At 32.2% G+C, this 23576-nt stretch overlaps 4 protein-coding genes across 7 annotated transcripts; 2 read left to right on the top strand and 2 right to left on the bottom strand.

The window, feature by feature from the left end:
* Window positions 1-828: 828 nt before the first annotated feature.
* Window positions 829-3803, bottom strand: UBC22 (ubiquitin-conjugating enzyme 22). 4 transcript variants are annotated; one of them, XM_085724627.1, is made up of 7 exons: window positions 3481-3803; window positions 2895-2981; window positions 2340-2484; window positions 2178-2255; window positions 1830-1942; window positions 1612-1715; window positions 829-1447 (listed from the first exon to the last, which is right to left on the bottom strand). In XM_085724627.1, exons 2-7 carry the CDS (start codon window positions 2895-2897, stop codon window positions 1087-1089), a joined length of 804 nt encoding a protein of 267 aa, XP_085580753.1. In that variant the 5' UTR covers window positions 2898-2981; window positions 3481-3803; the 3' UTR covers window positions 829-1086. The 4 variants fall into 4 exon arrangements, with proteins under 4 accessions (XP_085580753.1, XP_085580752.1, XP_085580750.1 ...); XM_085724626.1 differs by having other exon boundaries at window positions 3678-3803; XM_085724624.1 differs by having other exon boundaries at window positions 3698-3803.
* A 5795-nt stretch (window positions 3804-9598) lies between these two features.
* LOC146909483 (dihydrofolate reductase-like) lies at window positions 9599-12020 on the top strand. The gene is made up of 6 exons (XM_085724629.1): window positions 9599-9734; window positions 10201-10293; window positions 10432-10530; window positions 10979-11020; window positions 11122-11353; window positions 11665-12020. The coding sequence occupies exons 1-6, from the start codon at window positions 9612-9614 to the stop codon at window positions 11847-11849; spliced, it is 774 nt and encodes a 257-aa protein (XP_085580755.1). The 5' UTR covers window positions 9599-9611; the 3' UTR covers window positions 11850-12020.
* A 1387-nt stretch (window positions 12021-13407) lies between these two features.
* LOC146909482 (uncharacterized) lies at window positions 13408-14360 on the top strand. The gene has a single exon (XM_085724623.1). The coding sequence runs from the start codon at window positions 13537-13539 to the stop codon at window positions 14152-14154; it is 618 nt and encodes a 205-aa protein (XP_085580749.1). The 5' UTR covers window positions 13408-13536; the 3' UTR covers window positions 14155-14360.
* A 1024-nt stretch (window positions 14361-15384) lies between these two features.
* FUS12 (proteasome family protein) lies at window positions 15385-21466 on the bottom strand. The gene is made up of 12 exons (XM_085724622.1): window positions 21365-21466; window positions 20010-20102; window positions 19525-19603; window positions 18920-19160; window positions 18760-18834; window positions 18488-18622; window positions 17198-17385; window positions 16729-16797; window positions 16514-16604; window positions 16265-16399; window positions 15749-15861; window positions 15385-15658 (listed from the first exon to the last, which is right to left on the bottom strand). Exons 1-12 carry the CDS (start codon window positions 21372-21374, stop codon window positions 15568-15570), a joined length of 1320 nt encoding a protein of 439 aa, XP_085580748.1. The 5' UTR covers window positions 21375-21466; the 3' UTR covers window positions 15385-15567.
* Window positions 21467-23576: the final 2110 nt, after the last annotated feature.

Raw genomic sequence — 23576 nt, 5'->3', positions numbered from 1 at the left:
TAAATGAACCGTTCATAGTGTTCTAAACTTGTATAAAAAGAATCGTTAAAAAATTTAAGAGTTTAAGGATAATTAAACAAAATTTATTTTAGCAGGGACTAAAATTATAAGTAAATTTTTTTTGTAGGGATTAAAAATGCTATTAAAATTAAGTAAGGACTAAACTTACAAGGTCGCAATTTTGTAGGGACCAAAAATATAATTAACCCTTTAATTTATCGTCCACCATTTTTATTGTGAATACTTTTAACTATAATATGAACTGTGCTATGTGTACTTTTCGTGATATTACTTACACGGTTGTATGGGAGTTTGAGAGCTGTTCTTTGAGATTGATATGTTTTATGTTGTACATATGATGAATCACCATGTATACATGTGATATAGTCCCGGGTATACCTATAAACCAATACCTGAACGTGAATGGAACATATAACCTTTTAGTTGTTGGTTGAAGTTTAGAGTTTGAGGAATTGAATTGCCTAACCACCGTATGAGTTGAGGTGTAGTGTAGTCTAAACACTCTTAAGTGATTGATGTACCATCTAACAACTACAATGACTGAGGAAAATACTCGTAAGTATAGGTATCATTCTAATCATAATCTCATATGAAAAATACTCCCAAGGTATTGGTATCATTCTAAGTAATCCCCAAGTGATTGATGATGTATCATCTAACCATTACAAGGACATAGGAAGATACACCCCAAGTATTCAAGCATGATCAAATGTCATATGAGGAGAAGTACAAGGTGGACTTATCATGTTCCCAATGAATATGATGGAATGATAGTGAAGGGTTTGAGTAAAATTAGAGGCCAAGTAATCAACAGTAAATGACAGCAAGGTCATTAGTTATAGAGATCAATTTGAGAAATAAACAAATAATAATAAAAATAAGGGTGAGTCTTCTTTCCCAGAAAGATCAATAGTACACAATAGTTCAATTTCACCCATTACCCATATCCCTTCCCCCCTCCCCTCTTTTTTTTTTTTTGTTTTTTTTGTTTTTTTTTCTTTCTTTCTTTCTATCAAATTGCAAAACTAAGGCACAAATAAAAGGTTTGATTATTGAACAGCTTCATCACAATCTTTTCAAACTTTTCTTTCTAGCATCTAGCTTCTTCTTGTCTGCCTGAGCTTTAGCAGTTCCAATGTCCCTCTTTTGTGGTGCATGAGCAGCAGAAACTACCGCGGCAGCAGAAGAAACATTAGCAGACGATTCGGTCAGAACGCCCACTACTGCCTGATCCTGACTAGTTCCTCTTGCTCCAGTGGTTGAGGGCAATGACAGTGGTGGCAAAGCAGCACCTGACGGCATGGTTTTGATGTCAGCATTAAGCACCGAAGTGTTTGTCTGATCAACATTCAGAGCAGTAGTTGATTCGGTTATAGCTCCACTTTTGAATTTCGGCTTTGGTTTTGCATGGATTCCGGTTAAAAGCCTGCATGTCGCAAATAAAGCCCCTCAATTACAAGCAGATTCCAGGAATGTCTTACGTAAAAACTAGCATGGAACTAGTTTAACTATAGAAAATTTATCAACACCACAGATCGACATATATATATAAAATAAATTGGCAGGAGCAGCACCATTGGCTTAACTCACCTGGCATGTCTAGCATACTCCTCATAATTTTCAAGCAGTAGTTTACCAGCCAGTTCATTTAAAGCTGATTCTGGAAACGGTTCAATCAATAGACACCTAACAACCTGTTGATTATGGGAATCAATGTTTTGATGAATACAAAGTCCAATCAACCAGAACTTAATTCAAAAGTCAAGAATATCAAATAAAAACTCTCATGTAAGACTGCCAAGACTTACGATAAGAATATGCCGTAACCCAAGGCTAGGATTCCAATCCTTTTTGAGCGCGTTGACACAAATCTCTCCACTGTTGGCAATATTTGGATGGAAAATCTTGGTCAAGAAATATCCTATAACATTAAATTTGACAGGTTCACTAGTTAGTTAACATTCTTTCAATTTGACGCAAAACATCAAATTTGATGCAAAACACAAATATACTCAATTCTTTCAATTCGGAAAAATAAAGAAATCAATCAATGTTTTCAGGAAAAATAAATAATGAACTATGTCACATGAAACAGTTCAACAAAAACAATTCAAATTCCAACAGAAAAATACTAATGTAGTTCTATTTAAACACACCTTTAGGAGGAGAGTGTGGAAAATCATGCGATAGTTTCAACTTCATGCGGAAAACTCCACTCTCATAAGGAGTTGCAGCTGCAAAAACACATAACACAACAAAATTTTAGCTTGAGCTCGTTACATAATGTGGAAGGGTACATTAAAAAGGAAGTTGCTTACCAGGGCCTTCAATGTCAGCAAAAATTGTTGAAAAATCATCATCATTCACGACAACTTTAATGCCCTCAGGAGGGGTTTCATCAAGATTTTTCAACTCCTTGGCAAGTTGCCTTATCACATTCGGCGGAAGATTTTCGTTGGTGGCCTAAAACAAAAGCACCATACAACCATGTCAGAATGCTCCGTTACTGAACCAAAATGGAATCGAACAACTACACGACAAATCCAAAATGGAATCGAACAACTACACGACAAATCCAAAATGGAATCGAACAACTACACGACAAGCCCAAATGGAATAGAACAACTACACGACAAATCGAAAATGGAATCAAACAACTGCACGACAAACCCAAATGGAATCGAACAACCACACGACAAGCCCAAATGGAATAGAACAACTACACGACAAATCCAAAATGGAATAAAACAACCACACGACAAACCCAAATGGAATCGAACAACTAAACGACAAATCTGTTGCACATTAAATTGGCAAACGACAAATGATCCGTTACAAGATATAACGAATCAAGCAGGTAAATAACTACTTACCATCAGCAGCACAAGGGAACCCTCTCTGTTTAGTTCTGTCACCGAGGAGTGAGGAGCTTCCGAACTAATTCAGAGTTCACAAATTTGCTGCACAAACAAAGAATGCAATAAAGTCAAAATTCCTCCACAAGAAATTAGTACACCTAATATCATTTCATCAGATTATCATTCAACAATCATGGGATTCAGACAATAAACCATACTAAAATCTGAAGTACAAGGAACAAAACTCAATTAGACATAAGCCAGTTTGCAGGCACTTCAACAACCATATAACAAAAGTTCGAAAATTTGTATACCCAATTTGCATCAAAAGCACCCTATGAAACAAATCACGAAACCAAAAGAATAAATATAAGAAAATCAACTCACATAGAGCTTCTTAACATGAATTAATCTCATTTTTAACAAAAACCCTTCATGTACACACAATAGCATACACTAAAGTATCAATTTTTAACAGAAATGAAGAAAAAGAAAACATCTTTTTTGAGTTTCGATCAAGGGGATAAAACCCTAATGGGGAAAAAACATGTGAATATTCTTAATCTAACACGAAAGAAATCACACCCCAGAAGAAAATTACCCATCAGATTGGAAAAGTATCATTCATAAAACACGATACACGTAAAGAGAAATCAAGGGTATGATCAAAACATCAAATTCAACAACAATTGTGAAGAAAAAAAAAAGATCCAGCTTGGTGTAATTGAAGAAAGTTGAAGACAAAATGAAGAAAACCCAGAAAAGTGAAATGAAATTGAAATGATTGAAGTGGAAAACCTTAGATGAAGATGATTCACCTTTTTCACACACAAGAGAGGAGTTTCGGGGGTGCAAGAAGAGAGAGAGAATTGGGAGTGAGAGAGAGAAAGTGCAAGAGCGCGATCCCTCAATGAATGAATGATTGATTGGTGGAAACTTTGAGGGCACATAAATAAAATTTAATTTAATTAATATTATTCGTAAGGTAGGAATCAAAATTAGGAAAATTAGCCTTTTGGTTCGAAATGCATCATTATTTGTGTTTTTAAAAGAATGAAATGATATTTGTACGACTATTTTACGGTAATTTTTGAACAATTTTTTTCTTCATATTTGTATGATATTCTTTACATTTTTCTTCATTTTCTTATCTCTTTGTTGTTTTTGACCAATAAAAAAAAGAAGAAGGTTGTTACAAAAGTTGTTATTAAATAGTTGTATAAATATCATTACTCTTTTAAAGAGTTTTCGCATCTATTACAATCTTATCCGATTCAAAAGATTAGTTTATATAATATAGTTGGATGCAGAAGAACAACTTTTTGGCCTTTGAAGTGTAATTTGTTGTCATATTGATTTTTACACATATCTCTTTTACCAATCATTTTTTTGACAAATTTTATTAATCATTTTGATCATCGAATTTGTTTTATTTTTTATACATTTAGATATTATAGTCACAAAATCTCGCATTAGCATTATATGATCGCTTGCCTAGTGAAAAATGAAACACAATAATTTAATTAATTAACTATTAAATGGATGTATCCATGTGAGCATGATTTAATTGAAATCAATATTATGAGATAGAAGTCTGAACTTCGAATTCTCTACTTATTCATCTTGATGTATGGATTTTAACCATTAAACTACTTGATTAGAAAATATATTTCACTGTTTTATCTAAAATTAGGTGTCACTTTTGAGTTTTACATGTTACTAAAAAATGATTATTTAATGTTGATTTTAATGGTAAAATATGTTTAATGATATGTTAACAAAAAAAATTGTTTTGTTATTATAAAATGTACAAGTAATTTAAATTTAATACAAAGAAAAATTAAAACATAACATTAAATTTAAAATAAATGTACGACAGAAGTGTTAATGGATATGGATGGATAGGTTAATTGATTCATTAATTGATTAATGAGAAATTAGGTCTAAAGATTACAATTTTTGAAAGGACGTGTTGGTAGCCCACATCTTCGGGATTTATAGACGTTGGATTCTCTGTGTCTCCCTTTCAATGAAAATATTGCAACGCGTTTTGCCAGAGCGTGAAGAAACGTGCACATGCATGCGATTCATTAACGGTACTATAGTGATTTGATTTGATTTGAAAAAAAATATTTTTTATAGTGATTTGATTTGATTTGAAAAAAAATATTTTTTATAGTGATTTGATTTGATTTGAAAAAAATTATTTTTTTTAATGGACTTAATTGTAGTAAAATAAAATAATGGGAAAGAAAAAATTAAGGGTTAAATATGTTTTTGATCCCTATAGATATACCAACTTTTCGTTTTAGTCCCTCTAAAATTTTCCTTCAACTTTTAGTCCCTATAAAATTTTCCATCTTCACTTTTGGTCCCTCTTTTATAGTAAACTCATATGTAAAATATATATTTTTGAATAAAATTTTGCAGAAAAATTCATAATATTATAAGAATCTCTCCCAAAAAAAATTAGAATTTTTTAACAAAACATGAATTTAATATGAATTTTTATATGTTTGACGGTTAAAAATTCATAATTAATTTATGTTTTGTTAAAAAATTCTAATTTTTTGGGGGATTTTTTTTTTTACAATATTCTACACATTGCTGCACAATTTCATTAAAAAATACAAAATTTAACTTAAAAATAGGGACCAAAAGTATTGATTGAAAACTTTATAGGAACTAAAAGTTGAAGGAAAATTTTAGAGGGACTAACCCAAAAATTAATAGGAAAGATATCCTGTCAAAAAAAGAAAAAAGAGATAAATAAAAGATTCTGTCCAAAAAAAGAAAAATAAGAGAACAAAAGATGGGAAATTTTAATAGGTGATGAGATTGAAAAACTAAAAAATTATGTAAAAGAAGAAGAACCAGATTGAAAATTTGAAACTCAAGTTTTATTTAAAAAAAATTAAAAGTAGATTTATTTTAATTTATTATTTAATGATGATTAAAGTTACTGGATAGATTTTGTCGCGGATTTTACTTGTTGTATATGTCAATTTATCACTTCTCAATATTTGTCTAGCATAAAAAAATACAAAAGTTAAGAATTGTAGGATCAGACGAACGCACACTTGCTTTGTTTCAAACATAAAAACGAGCATGTGCTACATGTTTGCTATTGAGAATGCTCGCGGTTGTATAGTTGGAATAATCTTTAGATTGAAACCGACTTACTATTGGTAATTTTTACTTTCTATTCTTCAAAAATGGTTTCATGAAAGATTACAAATCGTTGGCAAAACCTATTCTACAACGTAAACGTTTACGGACTAAAAATATTAACCTTTTTACAAATCAAAAATATAAAGAATTAATTTATTACAAACAAATACTTAACTTAGAGGACTAAATGATGTACTTAGCCATAAAAAATAAAAAAAAACAAGATTTTCCCCATCTTTGATCAAATACCAAAATCCACTTCCGCTCTTCCATCAAGTCGAACCGGACTCTAATATCATTGTTGAATCATGTAGGAGAGTCTTAAAATCTTGAGATGAATCACCATATTTGACTAAAAGCAATCACATAAATTACTTATACACCACATTTTAATCTAAAACTTTAAGATATTATATATATGAATTCTCTCATTTATATATTGTTCACAATTCACATTTTTGATTCAATATAGAACTTTTATCTCACATTTGACATCAACAATTTTTTTTTTTTTTTTGGGTACAATCTTGCTGCAGATGACATCAACAAATATTTATATCTATAAATTTTGAATATAAAAAAATGCGGAGTCAAAGATAATCGTGTTTTTGTTCTAAAATGTTATATAATATAGTTTTTTTTTTGTAATTTTTTGTTTTTTCCTATTCAATTTTTTTTAGTCATGTCATTGATGTAAAATACTCACCAACTTTATCGATAATTATTTTTGAATGAAGAACTTAAATGACTATATCTTCTGTAAGTTCTCCACTTTCAAGTTTCAACCAAGTACGTTATTTTCATTCACCAATCTTAAACCAAAACTTGTACTTGTTTGTTTCTTTAATTTCTCATTATTATTTTGTTATTAGAGGTAATGACCCTTCTCGGTGAGGTTGGGAAAAATAAATGATTAATATGAAGAGCCCGTGACATATTCAAAATGAAAAATGAATATCTTATGCATAATAATTTGTCAAAAATAAATCATGTATGTACTACAAGAATATGTTGATGTTAAAGAGTAGACTAATGTCATATGTGTTTGGTGGTAGTTGCCAGTTGGGTTGGAGGCTTGTCGGTAGAAGAGAGTCCACCACCAGGTACTATTCATCTAACTATTGAATTAATTTCACGTTAGCATGCATGCATTGTTATATATGGGATTAAATTAGTGATTTGAAGATACAAAAAGAAAAAGATAATAGAAGAGCAGAGTGTTTTAGAATGGAGGCAGGTGTTGTGCGATTGGCAGTGCTGGTTGGCACCGGCTGGTAACCGTTGTGGTGTCGCTTTCACCTCCCCCCAGCTAGCCGTTAGTTATACCAATTTTAAAATATATTTCTTTTCTTCACAAAAAAAAACAAGTATTATATAATAAGCAACTCTTGGTTGGACATAAAAAAGAAAAAATAACAATTAAATAATCATTGGGAAAATTACACTGACCTCCCCTAAAGTCTCTTTAAATGGCACATAGACCCCCTCTAGTTTCAAATTGGACATGCACCTCCCTTAATTGTTTTAACTAATGACACACACCTCCCTCCACAACTAACTCCATTAGCAAATCGTTAAATAACACTTGAACAAAAAAAAGGAAAAGCATATCAGACCAAGGGAAAGAGAATATGTTATCTACACTTTTAAGACATGATTATCCCCACCCTAGACTGCAAAAACCATGGCACCACTTCTAGTATATAGACTTCTCGGTTGATATCTAATGTGGCAGGAATTTATCTCACAGTATGGAAGCTATAAGTTGACGAATTGGTGGGGATAAATGGGAACAGATACGATAATACAAGTAGAAGGGAGACACGATGTTTGGGTCACAGATTTGCAGAACACCTTGTCAATGTTTGTGGTAGTCTGGTGGAATTATATGTGTTTGGTGTTATTGGTTTGTGATAGCTTTTGACGGTGGGTTCAGTGTTCTTGTGAGAGGGCTTATTACAAATAGTGATTCTTATGTCATGAGTGATCACTCATTCATGGTATTAATCCAATTGCAGTTCTATTAGTATTCCAAATTTCCCCCCCTTTTTTTTTATATTTGTATGGTTATCTCTTTTGAGTGATGATGTGGGTTGTTTGGAGTTATTCATATTGGATTTTGATTAAATATTGGAGTTACCATGGCGGCGATGAGTTTGTTGACCACTGAGATTCACATGGCTTGAAAATTAGGGAAGATACGTTCCTAGGTTACTCCTTGTTACGGGAGGTGATATATTTGTAAAATAATGTTTATATTTTAACGGAAGCTAAACAGAGTTAACAGCAGGGGAGGTTCTTGTTTTTTGTTGAAATAGAGGGGAGGTTTGTGTCATTTATACAAAACTCAAGGGAGGTCTATGTAATTTCCCCATAATCATTAATTTTCAAATGACTATAGTATATCCACTTTTTTTTATATGTGCGACCAAATAGAGGGTTCAAATTCTTGTGTCCACCTAAGAATTATTCATATATAATAGCTTTGAGTTTAACTCAAAAAGTAAATCGTATTATAATATATATGTAGAATTCGAAGTTTGAATCTTGAATTTTTCACTTAATTACTTTATAAAAATGAATTTTTTAACCATTAAATTACTTAATAATAAAAAAATTTGAATTTAAATATACAACAAAATCACTTCATTGGTCCTTTAAAGTTATATATTTCTTCATTTATGCTTTTTTTATATTACTTTTGTTTGCATTCTTTGTTTTACAAATACTTTTGTTTGCATGTTAACTTTCAACTTTTAATCATCTTTTATTGTTCTCATTTATGTTACACTATGTGATTATGCGAACAACATTTTTTTTCACGACTAAAAATAAAGAACGTTCTCAATGTTGAAGAGAATTTCTTATATGACTTTTTTTGGGTATCCTTAGTTGAAAATGGATAAACAACTCTCAAGTCCCATTTCATTAGAATTGTTTCATGCATTTATAGTTTTTCATCTCAAATTAGTTGTCACTTTTATGATATTAATGAAATATTAGTTTTTTTTTTCACTATTGTATATTTATTTATTGTATCTCAACTCGATTAACTAAGCCACTAACAAGTAACAACAGAAAATACAGGTGTTTTGGTAAATAAAACTTATTTTATCATCATTAAAATAAATCTAATCTAACTAATCATATTCTAAAGAACTGCACGCAATATTAGATATATTAGACAGAGGAGTCATGTTTAAGGACTAGTAAATCATGTGCCAACACCGTACATACTTTGTTGGTCTTTACATTGATTTAACATTATTAATTATGTGAACGTGAAAGAAAAGTCAAAATCCAAAACGTCTGCATAGATGTTACATAAACAAAACAAAATTTGATGATTAGACATAAACATCCCTTTTATCATGAAGTTTAACTATTAAGCTTGCACGTGCAACACCAACCCACCTAGTCTACAAAAGTAACTGGTTGTTGGAATAGAAGCCTTAAATTGAATATATGAGAAGTTGGTAGGTAGAATTAGAGGCTAAGATTAGTTCTCATTTCATTACAAAAAGTCCTACTTAGAAGTTAGTAGTTTCACATTAAACAAAAATGGAAGGAGAAAATGGGAGAAAGATGAAAATACTTTGCCTTCATGGATTCAGAACCAGTGGCAGTTTTATTAAAAAGCAAATCAGCAAATGGGATCCTTCTATTTTCTCTCAATTTCATTTGGTAATAATACTAGTACTAAACATCTTTGTCTTTTCTAATGTTTCTTGGTAACTTTTAATGTGAAAGATTTCAACATCTTGATTTAGCAAAACAATTGCAGCCACAATTTGAACTTAATACTGATTTAAACTAATTAAGCAGGGACGTGAAGCCTATAACTTAGTGCTAATGGTGGTGATTAGTCCTTGCTAATAATAATTACTAGTGTTGGATGAATGTGATTTAGGCCTCGGCATTAATATTTTTATATCTTCGCGATTGCAATGTGGTTGAGAATGTATCATCAGCATTATTTGACTGTAATTCTTCGCAAACTCAAGGATCGCAACGCGACTGCAATTTAATACTTTGATTGATTGCTAATTATAACAATTTTTAGCTTAAGTATTTGTATTGTATTCAGTTTTTTGAAAGTATAAAAATTTAGAGATGAAAGCAATATAACCAAAGTTGTTTTTGGTGACAGGAATTCCCAGATGGAAAATTTCCTGCTGGAGGGAAATCTGACATAGAGGGCATTTTTCCTCCACCATACTTTGAGTGGTTTCAATTCGACAAGGTGGGAATGTTATATCCTTTTCTATTTCAATTCAAATTTCAGTGATTATTTATCAAGGAAAAATTATCACACTTTATTTTTCTCTTAAGAGTTAAGAAATTGAATTTAACTAAACATATAGTAACTCTTATATTTCAGGATTTCACTGTGTACACTAACTTGGACGAATGCATCTCATACTTGACTGAATACATCATAGCTAATGGTCCCTTTGATGGTTTCCTTGGCTTCTCTCAGGTAAACATTTATAATTGAGTAAATTATTCAGTCATTTTGATTATTGAATATGTGATCGAGATGCTTTTTTTTTTACAATAGAATGTGTGAGATGCCATCACTATACTTGAATGTATCAAAATTATAAAATCATCTTTGAATCTGTCTCATGTTAGTTTGTACGGTCCTAAACTAAAATGTGTTTTTGTTAGTTATTTTAGTCACCAAATGTATCTTCCCTTAGTCAATTTTGCCGATAAAGACAATTCCATTCCTAACAGAAGACACACTCATGGATATTTTAGCAATCTCGATACATTCATGAACTAGTGTGACAACAACTCACATTTAGGGATCAAAATGTCTAATTATTCATTTATAATCTATCTAAAAGGTAATCACATTTGTACTTCTTTCATGTATAGCCACTAATTGAATTTGTTTTCTTCCATCTTTTGTATTAAATCAGGGTGCAACACTTTCAGCACTTTTAATAGGTTATCAAGCACAGGTAAGTAACTATTGTAAATTTGTAATGCGATTTATTTATTTATACTTATAATTGCAATTGAACTACAAAATTCTGAGCTGAGTAGTTTAATTAATTGACAGGGAAAATTGCTAAAGGAGCATCCACCCATAAAGTTTTTGGTATCAATATCAGGATCCAAATTTAGAGATCCTAGCATTTGTGATGTAGCATACAAGGACCCTATCAAAGCTAAATCTGTTCATTTTATTGGTGAAAAAGATTGGTTGAAAATTCCTTCTGAGGAACTTGCCTCTGCATTTGACAAACCACTTATAATAAGGCATCCTCAAGGTCACACTGTTCCAAGATTAGGTAATCCTCATAGTGTTTTATCTTCAAAACTAAAGGTCCAATTTATTTATGAGAAAAACATTGAAACCTAAGAAATAAAAAGTGTTAATTTGATTTTTAGAAATTCTAAATGTCCACAAAATAGTTTTCGACAGGATAAAATGAGATCTTATGAAAACAAATAGTTTTTATATAAAATAGTTTGACTTTATTTTACTTTTTGTTATAGAAATAGCTTATTCATAAGTGCTTATGCTACAAGTGCTCGATTAAGTTATTATTTAAACATTCACTATATACTAAATTTTTTTTTTTTGACCTTACTCAAACAGATGAAGTGTCTACGGGTCAGTTGCAAAATTTTGTTGCAGAAATCCTAAGCCAACCAAAAGTAGGTGTCTCAATTTGTGAGCATGAAAGCAAGGTAGAAATTGATAGTACCAATCTAGACAAAGGTGTCAATGGGGTGGATATAAACAAGGGAACTGCTGAGACTGTAGAGGTGGCTCAAGCCTGAAGATTTTAGCTTATAGATAAGGCACCTCAGCTTAATACAAATTGTGTTTGAGTTGTAATTCTTCATGTAGCTTGTAGAATTATTCAGGATTAAAATAAAGTTTGATGAATTCACGTCGAATCATGCATGTTTCATTTGAATTATTGAATTGAACATCGGCAATTTCTCTAATATCTTTACAAGTAGTGCAATATCTCTATAATATCTATAAGAGGAAAAACTAATAACAGATTTGAATGAGTATGTGCTAATTATGAGTGAAATAAATATTCTTCCTCAAAGTTATAAATGGATCCAACCTGTGACTCTAACAAATTCTTCCTCAGCTTAATACAAATTTTATGATTGCATCCAACTTTTAACTTTATTATCATAGCCATTTTAGTTACTTTCATGATCCACCTTTGATGAAAATCTCAGCACCCACCGCCAATAGAAACCTTTTAAAAAATGTGTAATGTTTGATAATTGAAGCAGTGTAACCATTCATGAAAAAAAAAAATCAAAGAGTTGTTTCTCTTCACCAAAGGTCATAAGTTTCTCTATAAATAGAGACATTTTAGAGGCAGAAAAACATTCAGAAAAATAGAGACAGAAATCACATTCTTATGAGTCAAAATTCCGTCGAAAATAATACTAAATCATTCATTTTTTTCTCTAATGCACGAGAGAAATTGACATAACTTTATTTTGTAAACTACCATTAATTCATATGATTGGTGTGAATGTGCAAGTCACGTCAAGGATTCTATTGTATTCTAAAGGGGATTCGTCAGATACCCTTTTGCATCCGGTTGACATAACTGGTGGAGGCGAATCGAACTTAAAGTTAGTGTGTTACACATATGCTTTGGAGTTTATTTATGCACTCTTCATCACATTCTTCCTCATAATTTTATTGGTCAAGTTATTGTAGCAAGTCCTAGCACAGGTTCTAACAATATGTGTATGTGCTATGTGTACTTTGAGACTTTCAACAATCTTAATGAGTCGTTGAGATCCAACTCGCCTAAAACTTAATTTTCGTAATGAGTAGTCTCTCCCTCAACTTGTCCTAGAAACCGATTTGCCTTGCTATAGTAGTCGGAAATCAATACAAGAAACAGCACCACTTTTGTAAGTGTGTCGACATAGCAATTAAAAGACAAAAATCAACGTTGAATATCGGAATTGTAGACTTGGGTGCTACGTTAACACGGTTTTTGAAGTTGAGTTTGAAAACTGTAGTTTCTATTTGAGACTACAGTTTGTATAATATACAGTATAGTTTTTTTTAAGGATATATATATATATAGATTTTTTTAATTAACATGTATATAATAATTTTTTTTAAGGATATACATATAATATATAATGTGTTACAAATCTTTATGTCATTCCCTTTCAAAAAAAAAAAACTTTATTCATTCGATTAAATAACCAATGTAACAGGTTGGTTGGTATGAGAATCATCATATCCTTACAGTTGTTTACTACAATATATTTTAAAATATTGACCTTGATTCATTCTGACCCTTGTGAAAATTTCAACATTCAATTAATTCACGTTGACCCAAACCCAATGCTCTACTTAGTACCCTGAAATGCATTATGTTTGTTATTCCTATTTGACCAAATTTTGGTACATCATCATTCATCACAACTTAGAAGAAAACAACTAGCTAGGCAAAAAATAACTAGAAAAACAATGGAGGGTGTTGTGGTTCAGAATGGAGAACAAGTATTACCAGGACCATCATGGGCTAATAACCAATTCTCAAGGTATGAAAACAATCAAGGAAATTGGATGGAACAAATGAGAGGTTCCCTAATGGTGGTAGCCACAGTTATTGCATCCTTAACTTTCCAAATAGCAATTAACCCACCAGGGGGTGTTTGGCAATCAAACACAAATACTCAAGACGGTTGTGCACCTGATCAAACATGCAAAGCTGGTACTTCAGTTTTAGCCTTTGGTGATAGCAATCAAAAGATCAGATATGAACTGTTTTTACTGTTATGTACCATATCTTTCTCTGCTTCTCAAACAATAATTGTGTTACTAATATGTGGATTTCCCCTTCGTAACAAGTTTGTTATGTGGTTCCTCATAATTGTAACGTGTCTCTCAGTGTTTTGCACAGCTGGTGCATATGTGATTTCAATTTGGATGATATTGAACCCACTGGATGGAACCTTTTATCGTATCACAATTTATTATGGGATTTTTTGGGTAGGGCTGATTGTTTTGCTGATTCTCATATTTTTCTGCCGCTTTGCGTTTTGGCTGCTCAAGAAGTTCTTCCGTTTTCTGTGTTGCTGCTGAAGGATTGCAAGCCATTAACACATATATTTGTATGTTTTTTGTAGTTTAAGAGAGTTGATAACTTTAAGCTAGAGGAATGCTCGTTTTGATTCAGTTGTTTCTGTGATTGAATTGGGTGTGTTACAGTTACACAATCACAGATGTTGTATTATTGTTATTATTATTATTATATACTGTATAAATTTGAAAAGTTATATTTGGCATAATTATGGTTACCTATTCAAGAAAGGAATGATAATTGCTTAGTATAATGGATGAGGTGGATTGGAGATAACTGAGACCTCGTCGAACTCCGATAATTTGTCAAAATTTGTTTAAAGGCTATGGAACAATTTGAAGTGCGTCTGTCTTGGCTTGTCAAAATTTAATTACACGGGCAGTTATATATAAATGCTGAGTAAAAAATTTAGAGCTCAAGTAAGTTGGCTTATCAAACGTAGTGGAACACATCACCCACACAAAATAACAGAATTTAAATATAATATGGAGGTAATTTGACCAATAACGGCATGTGTCTTGGACCCATGGACAGGAGTAATTGTAAGGTAGGAAATGAAATTTTAGACAAAAGGATTGTCATCTAAAAAACGTGGACCTAGAAAACAAACAAGAGGTTCAACTCTTCTCATGGTTGAAAACTTGGTAGGGTCAACAATTAGAGAAACTACGAAGGAATGAAAAAAAAAAAATAAAATAAAATAATACGAGCAAAATGAGATTCAAATGGAATAGCACACGGACAAACCCATAAGTCAAACCACAGCATAACAGGAATAGGAGGAATCGACCAACAAGCAGAAAATTGCCTACAATCAATTGCGACCAGATGGGCAAAGACATGGATCTACCCAACAAAGGACATTGATGGGGGGCGTGAGAGGTCAAGTGACCTAACATCCCACAGGATCTTGTGGTGGTCCTTGCTCGTGCAACTAGTCAGGTGCTTCTTAGGTGAGCAATAATGCTGCTATGCTACTGTGGACAGCTGAGTGCCAAGAAAGCTAAAACCCTAAACAAAGTGAAAGATGGTCCAACCAAAATGCTCCTGCACCAATTCAATTAGACCAACTGAATTGAATATGGATAATTTACAAGGAACTCTAAAATAGTACCCAGAACCCTATATTTCAGTCAAATCAATCCACCGAAGCCGGTAACTGTGAATCTCTAAAGTAATTAGAGGAAAAAATAACAGAAAGAAGGAATAAATGATAATTGTGATCACAATCATCGAGTTCAAACAATTATATTTTTTTATAAAGTAAATCAAGAATCACAAGTTGGATTTCACTTCGGTTCGACCATAGAGTAATAAACCCCCTAACTCCATACAGCCTACAATCTATTAATTCACAAGACAAAACTGCAAGTCAGGGCAACAAAACAGATAATTCATACACCAGACAGTATGGTTTAACCAACTCTGTTGTTGATGGTTTGATAAAGAGATTTAAGTTGTGTGTTCCATTTATCCACAGCTGTATACTTCTTCATTCCTTTTGACCTGAACAATGTTATTTTAACGTTAATAAAATACCAGGTTTTAAATACACAATTTAGAGACCAAGTCCAGTTGTAAGATATAGAAACTGACCTATCAGAGCGTTCCAAGAGCCGGTTCACTTGATCAATGTGTCCTTGAATTCTGTTATCCAAAATAAGCGACACGAGTAGCTGCTCAACATCATGCTCAGGCACATTAAGTTCCTGCGAATTAATGGGTTTAATTGCACAGAAGTATTAGATCGCAAATTCAACTCAATAAAGAAATATTACTACTAAAAGAAAGGCAAAAGCGACTTTCAATCCAACCATCGTTAGAAGGTAACTAGGATAGAAAAGGGGTAAGAAAAAGGGAAAACAAAGGCAGCAATGCGTCCACAAAATAATGTTTGGCTTATTCTATTCACGATGAGCAGCAGGCTCTTAACCAACATACCATAACCCTTAAACCAGAGACTGGTAGGAATAGCTGTCAAATCGTAAGTAGATATTTTTTGATAAAAAAGGTATTTGGCAACTATTATCCATTTCTTTATTCCACTAATTCGTTTGTTGGGCTGGGGCAAGGGTTAGCTGAGAATTGAAGTTGAAAGCAGTAGTGCTGTACCTTAGATATAAATGGGATCCTGATCCTTGTATATGGTTTGATGAGTTTCAGCAAGACTTGTGTTCTGATATTCTTTAGCAAATCCTCAATGTAATTTCTGATAAATGGATCATCCATGATGGTTCTTCTGTTACTCTGGAAACAAAAATACCCAATATCAATATACAAATATTGGATTAAAAAAATAAGATAAATATGTTGAGGTCGAACGGAGAAAATATATTATCATGCCAGACACAATAAAATCACCTTCAGGATTTTCTCAAATTCCAATATTTCATTTCGTTGATAGGCTGCTATCAGATTTGTCATAGCCAAAATTTCAGGGTCATTCTTGTATCTGCAATAAATAATGTGTTAGGTAAAAACAAGAAAATGAGGGAGAAACCATCCTCAACTTAGAAGGGCTGGATCAAGATAACTGAAAAATGGAGCACAAAAAAAACAAGATAAAGAGGTCTTACGGCTTAGCCTCCTGCCCATCAAATGGATTTACTTCAGATTCCATCAACATGTTTGCAAGAACAAGGTATCTGACACATACCAACAAATTAGTAGCAATTATGGTTGAAGATGTAAAATACAAAGAACGCTTGAATAATTATTTTGATGTAATCTTTGCTCAAAAAATAAATAAAAATATTTTGATGTAATCAAGCATAACTGTGTAATCTATGGAAAGCAATACGCAGTTAAAAGATAAGTACACGGTGTTAAACAACTCTCTATATAGAGATTATCACTAAAATTAATAATCCACAGTATGCAGTTAAAAGATTAGTACATCTGTCTTGATGAAAATTATCACTAAAAATGACAATTCATGTTTAATCATAGGCAATTAACATAGTTAATTGCAGAGGCATGCCATTATAGAAATTAAAAATTGAAGTGTATAGTAACAAAAGCTAAAAGAACGTTTGCGTTGCTTACTTCAAGCATTGGATACGCCTCTGATTCCCAGCTTCATCATAATTCTTAAAAGCTTCAAAGAAATCTGTAGCTGCGTCAGCCCACTGGCGCTCTGCCATGTGCATTTTCCCCCCACATTCATGGATTATCCCCATTATCCTTGGATGGGGAATTGCTGACTTAATAGTAAGTGCTTTCTGGTAAAGTTGCTGCATTTGATATAATTGAAATTATAAGGATTTTAGGTATGAATTGAGAAAGGGAGAGGAAACGGAACAGTAAAATTATACTTATATAGTGTGTGATGATGTCTTGCAAAAGAAAAAACATCAACCCCTTTGATATAATTACTAGACTCCCGTCCTAGTTAAGGAAACAAGTCATGAAATACAGTAAAATAATAAATATGGAAACATACTGATGAAACCGTCTAAGATACTCTACAATGCTTTAAGATACAATTATGATATTATGAGACATTTTCCAAGATATTCTAACACTTCCTCTAAAGCTTAAAGGAGCAAAGCTACAAAAATAATATAAAAGTGACATACTAACACCAATATATACTATTATTTTGACTCTTGAATCTCAAGTACTAAAGGAAATAAATCATCAAATACGACTCTAACTACGTAAGGAAATAAATCATCAAATATGGAAAGATACCAAGTAATCATCTAATGCTCTAACAATAATGACATTATGAAGTATTTTTAATTTTCAGAAATTCCAACAAATATCATGGACATTGACAAATTCTGGTGAACAAAGGTCCCTAAGCATAAGACAAATCGACCAATCAGTAAAATAATACAAGAGGTCATAGATATATGCACTATATCACACCAGCCATCTTGTTTTCACATGAAAATATGAGCCTGGTGTGTTTTGGGATCAAATGAAATTAACATGCACTATCTCATACCCCTCCTTTTCAAAGAAGATGAACCAAACGAAAATACACTAGTGGAGAAATATTTCGACATGATTTTTCATCTTCCAATAGATAATAAAAGCAGATAAAACCATATATACAAAAAAAATGTGTAAATCATAAACCTCCCATACATGCAAAACTTATTTGTCAACGAGCTTTAAGAGAATTCTTCCCCATTCTAGATAGACACAGTACTTATAGAATGAGACTGACTTTTATGTTTTAAGAGATGCACTGAGAAATTATGCTTATTCCACAAACAATATGAAACACCGTGTAAACGGTTAAAAGCTGAATTGTATAAAATAACTAACGCACATCATTACTCATGCAAGTGATATGAAAAATTATTTTCTATAGCAAATGTCAACCTTGAGTTTTTTGTTGTTCTTGGTCTCTGTGTACATTTGAATTTCAATTGCATAAACCTCCAAAAGTTGAGTTCCTTTCTTATGGTCATCTGTGCCATCCTCACGTTGACAAGATCTGTGAAGTTCCTTAAGGATCTGACAGAATAGAACAAATCACTAAACTATTTAATACTAGTAGATACCAATAGATAGATACAAACAGATTTTTTTTACTTGAGTTTGAAAGTAAGATATACTATTGCACCCAAAAAAAAAAAAAAAGAACACATTACCTTACTCATCCGACCATATTCCCCAATGTCAAAGAAAATCTTACAAAGCTTCAAATTTGTCTTGAACCACAATCTCTGCAAAATGAGAGGCAAAATATAAACATAAAACCACAATAATAGGAGAAACGGTGAGGCGGAGATATTGTCAAAATGAATTAACCTCATTTTTTGCCTCTTCAAGGGCTCTCAGAGTTGTTTGGTAGAATTCCTGCAGAAGGCCAAAATTCTGGCTAGCCGAACCAGAGACATAGTCCATAATGCTGTTTATGCACTTTTCACTATAGTTACGGGTCACTGCTGATTTGATGTATGTCAACATCTCCCTGTAGGCTTCCATCATCTCTTTATACCTTCCAAGTCTATAATAAAGCTTGACAGTTTGCTTCAGAGCTTTAAATCCCCTGGTAACAAGTATAATAAACATGGCATGCAAAATAGATTGGTTTATCATCATCGTTCAAAGATTACAAGACATTACCATGGTGCAGTACATGAATAAGAATATGAGTGAGAAACAAGGGAAGGGATGCATGAAAAATAACATATAAGAAAGTATTGTATCTGTAATCTTGTTTCACCAAATCGAAAAGAGAAACATTCTTGTTTTGAAAAAATACAAACAAAAGAAACGCAATAAATAACAGATCATGGCATCAATATGGTACTGAAGACTGCAGCAAGAACACAATACATTCTCATTTAAGTCCACTAACTTCAACATCCATATATGTTCCATAATGAAGTACAGGAGAAAAGAATTATTACCATTCTGCCTTGTCTTGTTCCATTCGCACTACCTCGGCAAAACCAGAAAGTGCACCTTCTGGATCAGTTTCAACCAAACCTGTATGTAAACAAGCAGAAGAACATTGTACTAAGAAGTCAATATAAAATACAAACCAAGCCTTGAAGTTGAACCACAAACTAAAAACCAAATCTCAAAATTGCAAAACAAATCTACATAAGAAATTATTTAAAAAGTTACATTTTAATTTATTTTGACAAGGAAGAAACATAGCACGATAAAATCTAAATCAACTAATCACGTTTATGGTTCCAGTCATGATGCTTATCTTAAAAAACTGCACTCAAATAACAAAATACAATGATGGAATTTTGACCAAAACTAGTTAGTAAGCAACAGACACAATCTAATTTGTAGGACTTAACTTTATTTTCAAATCCCAAAAATAAACCAAATTCAATTCATAAATGTAAGCGGAGAAAGTGGTAATAGTTGTTGAAAATACCTTTTGAATTGTAATATTGATTCTCAATGTCAACATCCTGCTCCTCTTGTTCCTCGTCAGAGTACTCAAATCCATAGTCCTCCATATCAGCATCTACAGAATAACAAATGTAACCACTTAATGTGTTTAGGTCAGTTGGTAAAAATGAAGCAGATTATTATGACTATATATATTTCCAAACCAAACCTCGAAGTCATAATGTCTTGAAAAAACAATTTTTGACGTTTTAAAAATTTGAATGTACAGTTTCTGTTAAAAAGTTTCCATCGAGTACACTAACAAGTGTCCTAAGGGCATATGTTATCATTTCCCTGTGGATATATCAAAGAAACATAACTAGCAAACTTCTTAAAGAATGCCTCACAAAAATAAACTAAAAATAATAACTAAAAGCAGGTGTGTATGGGAATGTGTGCGGAGTTTTTTAACTCAGCAAGCAACAACCACACTCTTGACCGCTATCCGAACTAGATACCCAGTTATGCAAAGGTTAGCATTGGATACAAATAACAGCATAGAAAGCATCTAATTGAATAGGGCCATGTTTGGATAAACAGGGCAAGCACTTGTCATTATAAACACTTATCTAAAAGTTACTCCTTCCGGTCCCAAATATAAGAAATTTTTTTTTCTTCAGGTTCTTTGAATAGCTAATTATCTGATTGATAATGTGGACCAAATACATCAGATATTCAATAAATCGGAGAAAATAACATTTGTTTATATTTGAGACCGAATAGAGTATTTCTATAGCAAAAGATAAAATAAAGTTATATTGTTTGTGTATAAGCTGTCGGATGTTTTCATAAGTTCTACCAAACTGACAAAACTTATGCAAGTAGATGAGCTCAAATACGTCAATCCAAACATGCCCTAGGTGTTCGTACTTAGGCATTAAATTAAGTATGAACGAGTATATAAACAATAATTAGTTGCATTATCTCCTCATAAAATCCACAGGAACGTTGAATCAAAAAATATTTTTTATTTAAGAAAAAAAAAAACTCGTTTCACTCAAATCTTCGCTTCTTTTCAGAATTGGAATTCCCGTAAACTAGCCTCAACACAAGAAAATAAACGCCACCATGACATTGTTATTCTGGGGTTACAGATTTTGCGTTCAATTGCGCCACTACAAAGTAAAAAACCTAAAATCTAAACTATTCAGTTCAAAAATTTCAATCGAATAAATCACGCACATGATCAAAGCGTTTTTGAAATTCAAGCTTCTTCAATCGAGACAAAAAATTATAAAATAAACAATGAAATAAGCGATTTAGCTTCGGAACTAGAACGAACAGAAGAATATTACAGCGATGAAACGAAGAAGACGAAAAATGAGAAAGAGCGTTTACCGGAAGCCATGATTGTGTGAAATCGATTGAGTTAGAGGATCCGAGTTAGGGTTTTATAGATTGGAGCAGTGAGTGGGAAAAATAAGAACCCGGTGAGGGAGTGAAGAGAATGGGAAAGGAAATAGCGGAGGAATTAAGTACCGGTGATGTGTGTGTGCTTAGGTTTATTAGCCCAAATTAATTGAATTTGGGCTTGTTTTGGTGTTAGCCTTTCGATTCTCAAACAAAACATCGCAGCACTCTAGAGGTCGGTCAAATAAGTAAAATTCTGCAAAAATTTGGGCTTAATCGTACTAATTTATGATCGGTTTTTCTTATTTTTTACTAAAATTTCATCCGAAACTATCATTTGATTGACATTTTTTGGGATTGAACACTACGACGGCCTAAAGAGCAACCTTTGAATTATAGAAACAAAAATCAACAATGAATACATGAAATTTGATTAGTAGGGGTAAGATCGTGTACTGTAAATATTTATACATAAATATATTAATATGTAAGTGTTAAAATAAAGATATATGACATCAGTCATTCCAGCTCACGTTCAATGACAACGACCTTAATAAGGAAGACTTAAATGAACATAGATGAAGGTGCATTCGTGCTCGCCAAAACCATGTTGTTGTCTTCAGTGTGTACAGTTGATTTGGGTGAAGCGCTTGGTCTTTATCGTGTTATCAGTTGGGTGTGTGATAATCGATTTGACAATGTTGATTTCGTACTTCACTCAAATAGTGGTGGACACCGTCAATAAAACTAGAGAGGATGTTAGAGAGTTGGATGTGTAATATTGACTTGTAAATGTAGTTTTGCTTCTCAGATCGCAAACTCTCATGTTGAGTCTAGTCCAAGATAAGCAAATGATGTCGTTCGTGCGATTGAATAAAAAATGGGAGAAAATAAATGTGTTAAAAACGATAAAATTTACCTTAATTTTGATTTTTTTTATTTGTCCAGTTTGTAGATAGGGCGACGAACACCACCTGAAAATTCACACACAATGGGTAGGTTCTGGACTTGAATTCAAATAACCAGAAAAAACATTTAATCAAACAATTTGAATTAGGTCTTACGAATATTTTGATTAATTTTTATATTTTCTCATTATATGGAAGAAAAAAATAGTTGTTTTTACGAATTCTATTTTGAACTATTATCAAAGTCAATTATATATATATATATATATATATATATATATATATATATATATATATATATATATATATATATATATATGAGTTTGCTAACTTAGACTAAAAAAACATAAAAGTCTAAGTTAGCAAAATGAAAATGTGCACTTTTATTAACTTGGTGCAAGTGTTTGTTGTGCGGTAAATATGAGTCACTTGAATAAACTAGGGTGTAGTAGGCAAAATAAATATTTACTCTACTTTTAGATCGCATTATAATTAGTATAACTCTCGTCAACATGTCCTCGTGAGTTTAGTTCAGTTGGTAGGAACACCATAATATATGCAAGGTGTAGGGTTCGAACCCCAGCCACCACAAAAAGAAAAACTCTCGTCAACCTTCCTTTGGAAATTAGGAATTTTAAGTTTCTTTTTCTTCCAAAGTTCCTTTTTCTATATAACCCTCTTTTTTCCAAGTCTTCCTCGATGTCACCTGCGACACCTACACTCCTTAGACCAACTTTGTATATGGAAGGTCATGTAATAGCGTATTTTTCACTGGAGTTTATCATGGTTTCAACAGCCTCGAGTGATCGTTACTTTATGAAGTAATGTTACTTTGTATAAAAGAATATTAAAGAGTGGGATCCAAATTACTTTGGTCAATCACAAAAGTTGTCTCAATGTTAGTATGGATAAATTACTAATATGTGAAATAAAATTGTGGATTTAAAAAAAATGTGTTGCTTCAAGATGATGTGACATTAATGTGACATACAAAGTAACTTTGGATGGAGTTCATTATTGAAGGTGCTTTTAGAAGTCTCGTAATCTTCGTTTCTTGATTATTATTTTTTTTAAAAACTAAGGAGTAACACACTCCAAAGTCCCAAATCAACTCAATTTAATTCTCTTAACTTGGATGTCGATGCCTTGACATTGCACTCTCTTCAACCAAAGTAAATAATTATTTCCATCTTAATCTCCCCTTGTGTTTCTCTTTGAAGGTTAGTCATATATGCCACGAGGGCTTGTGTCTTTGGTGACGGCAGAGTATCATTCGTGGTCTCGAAAATACA

This window comes from Medicago sativa, chromosome 7 (assembly GCF_051527215.1).
Source record: "Medicago sativa cultivar Bolivia chromosome 7, Bolivia_mono, whole genome shotgun sequence".
Lineage (NCBI taxonomy): Eukaryota > Viridiplantae > Streptophyta > Magnoliopsida > Fabales > Fabaceae > Medicago > Medicago sativa.
Note: the sequence above shows the minus strand (reverse complement) of the source record. Positions and strands in the feature narration are given on the sequence as shown.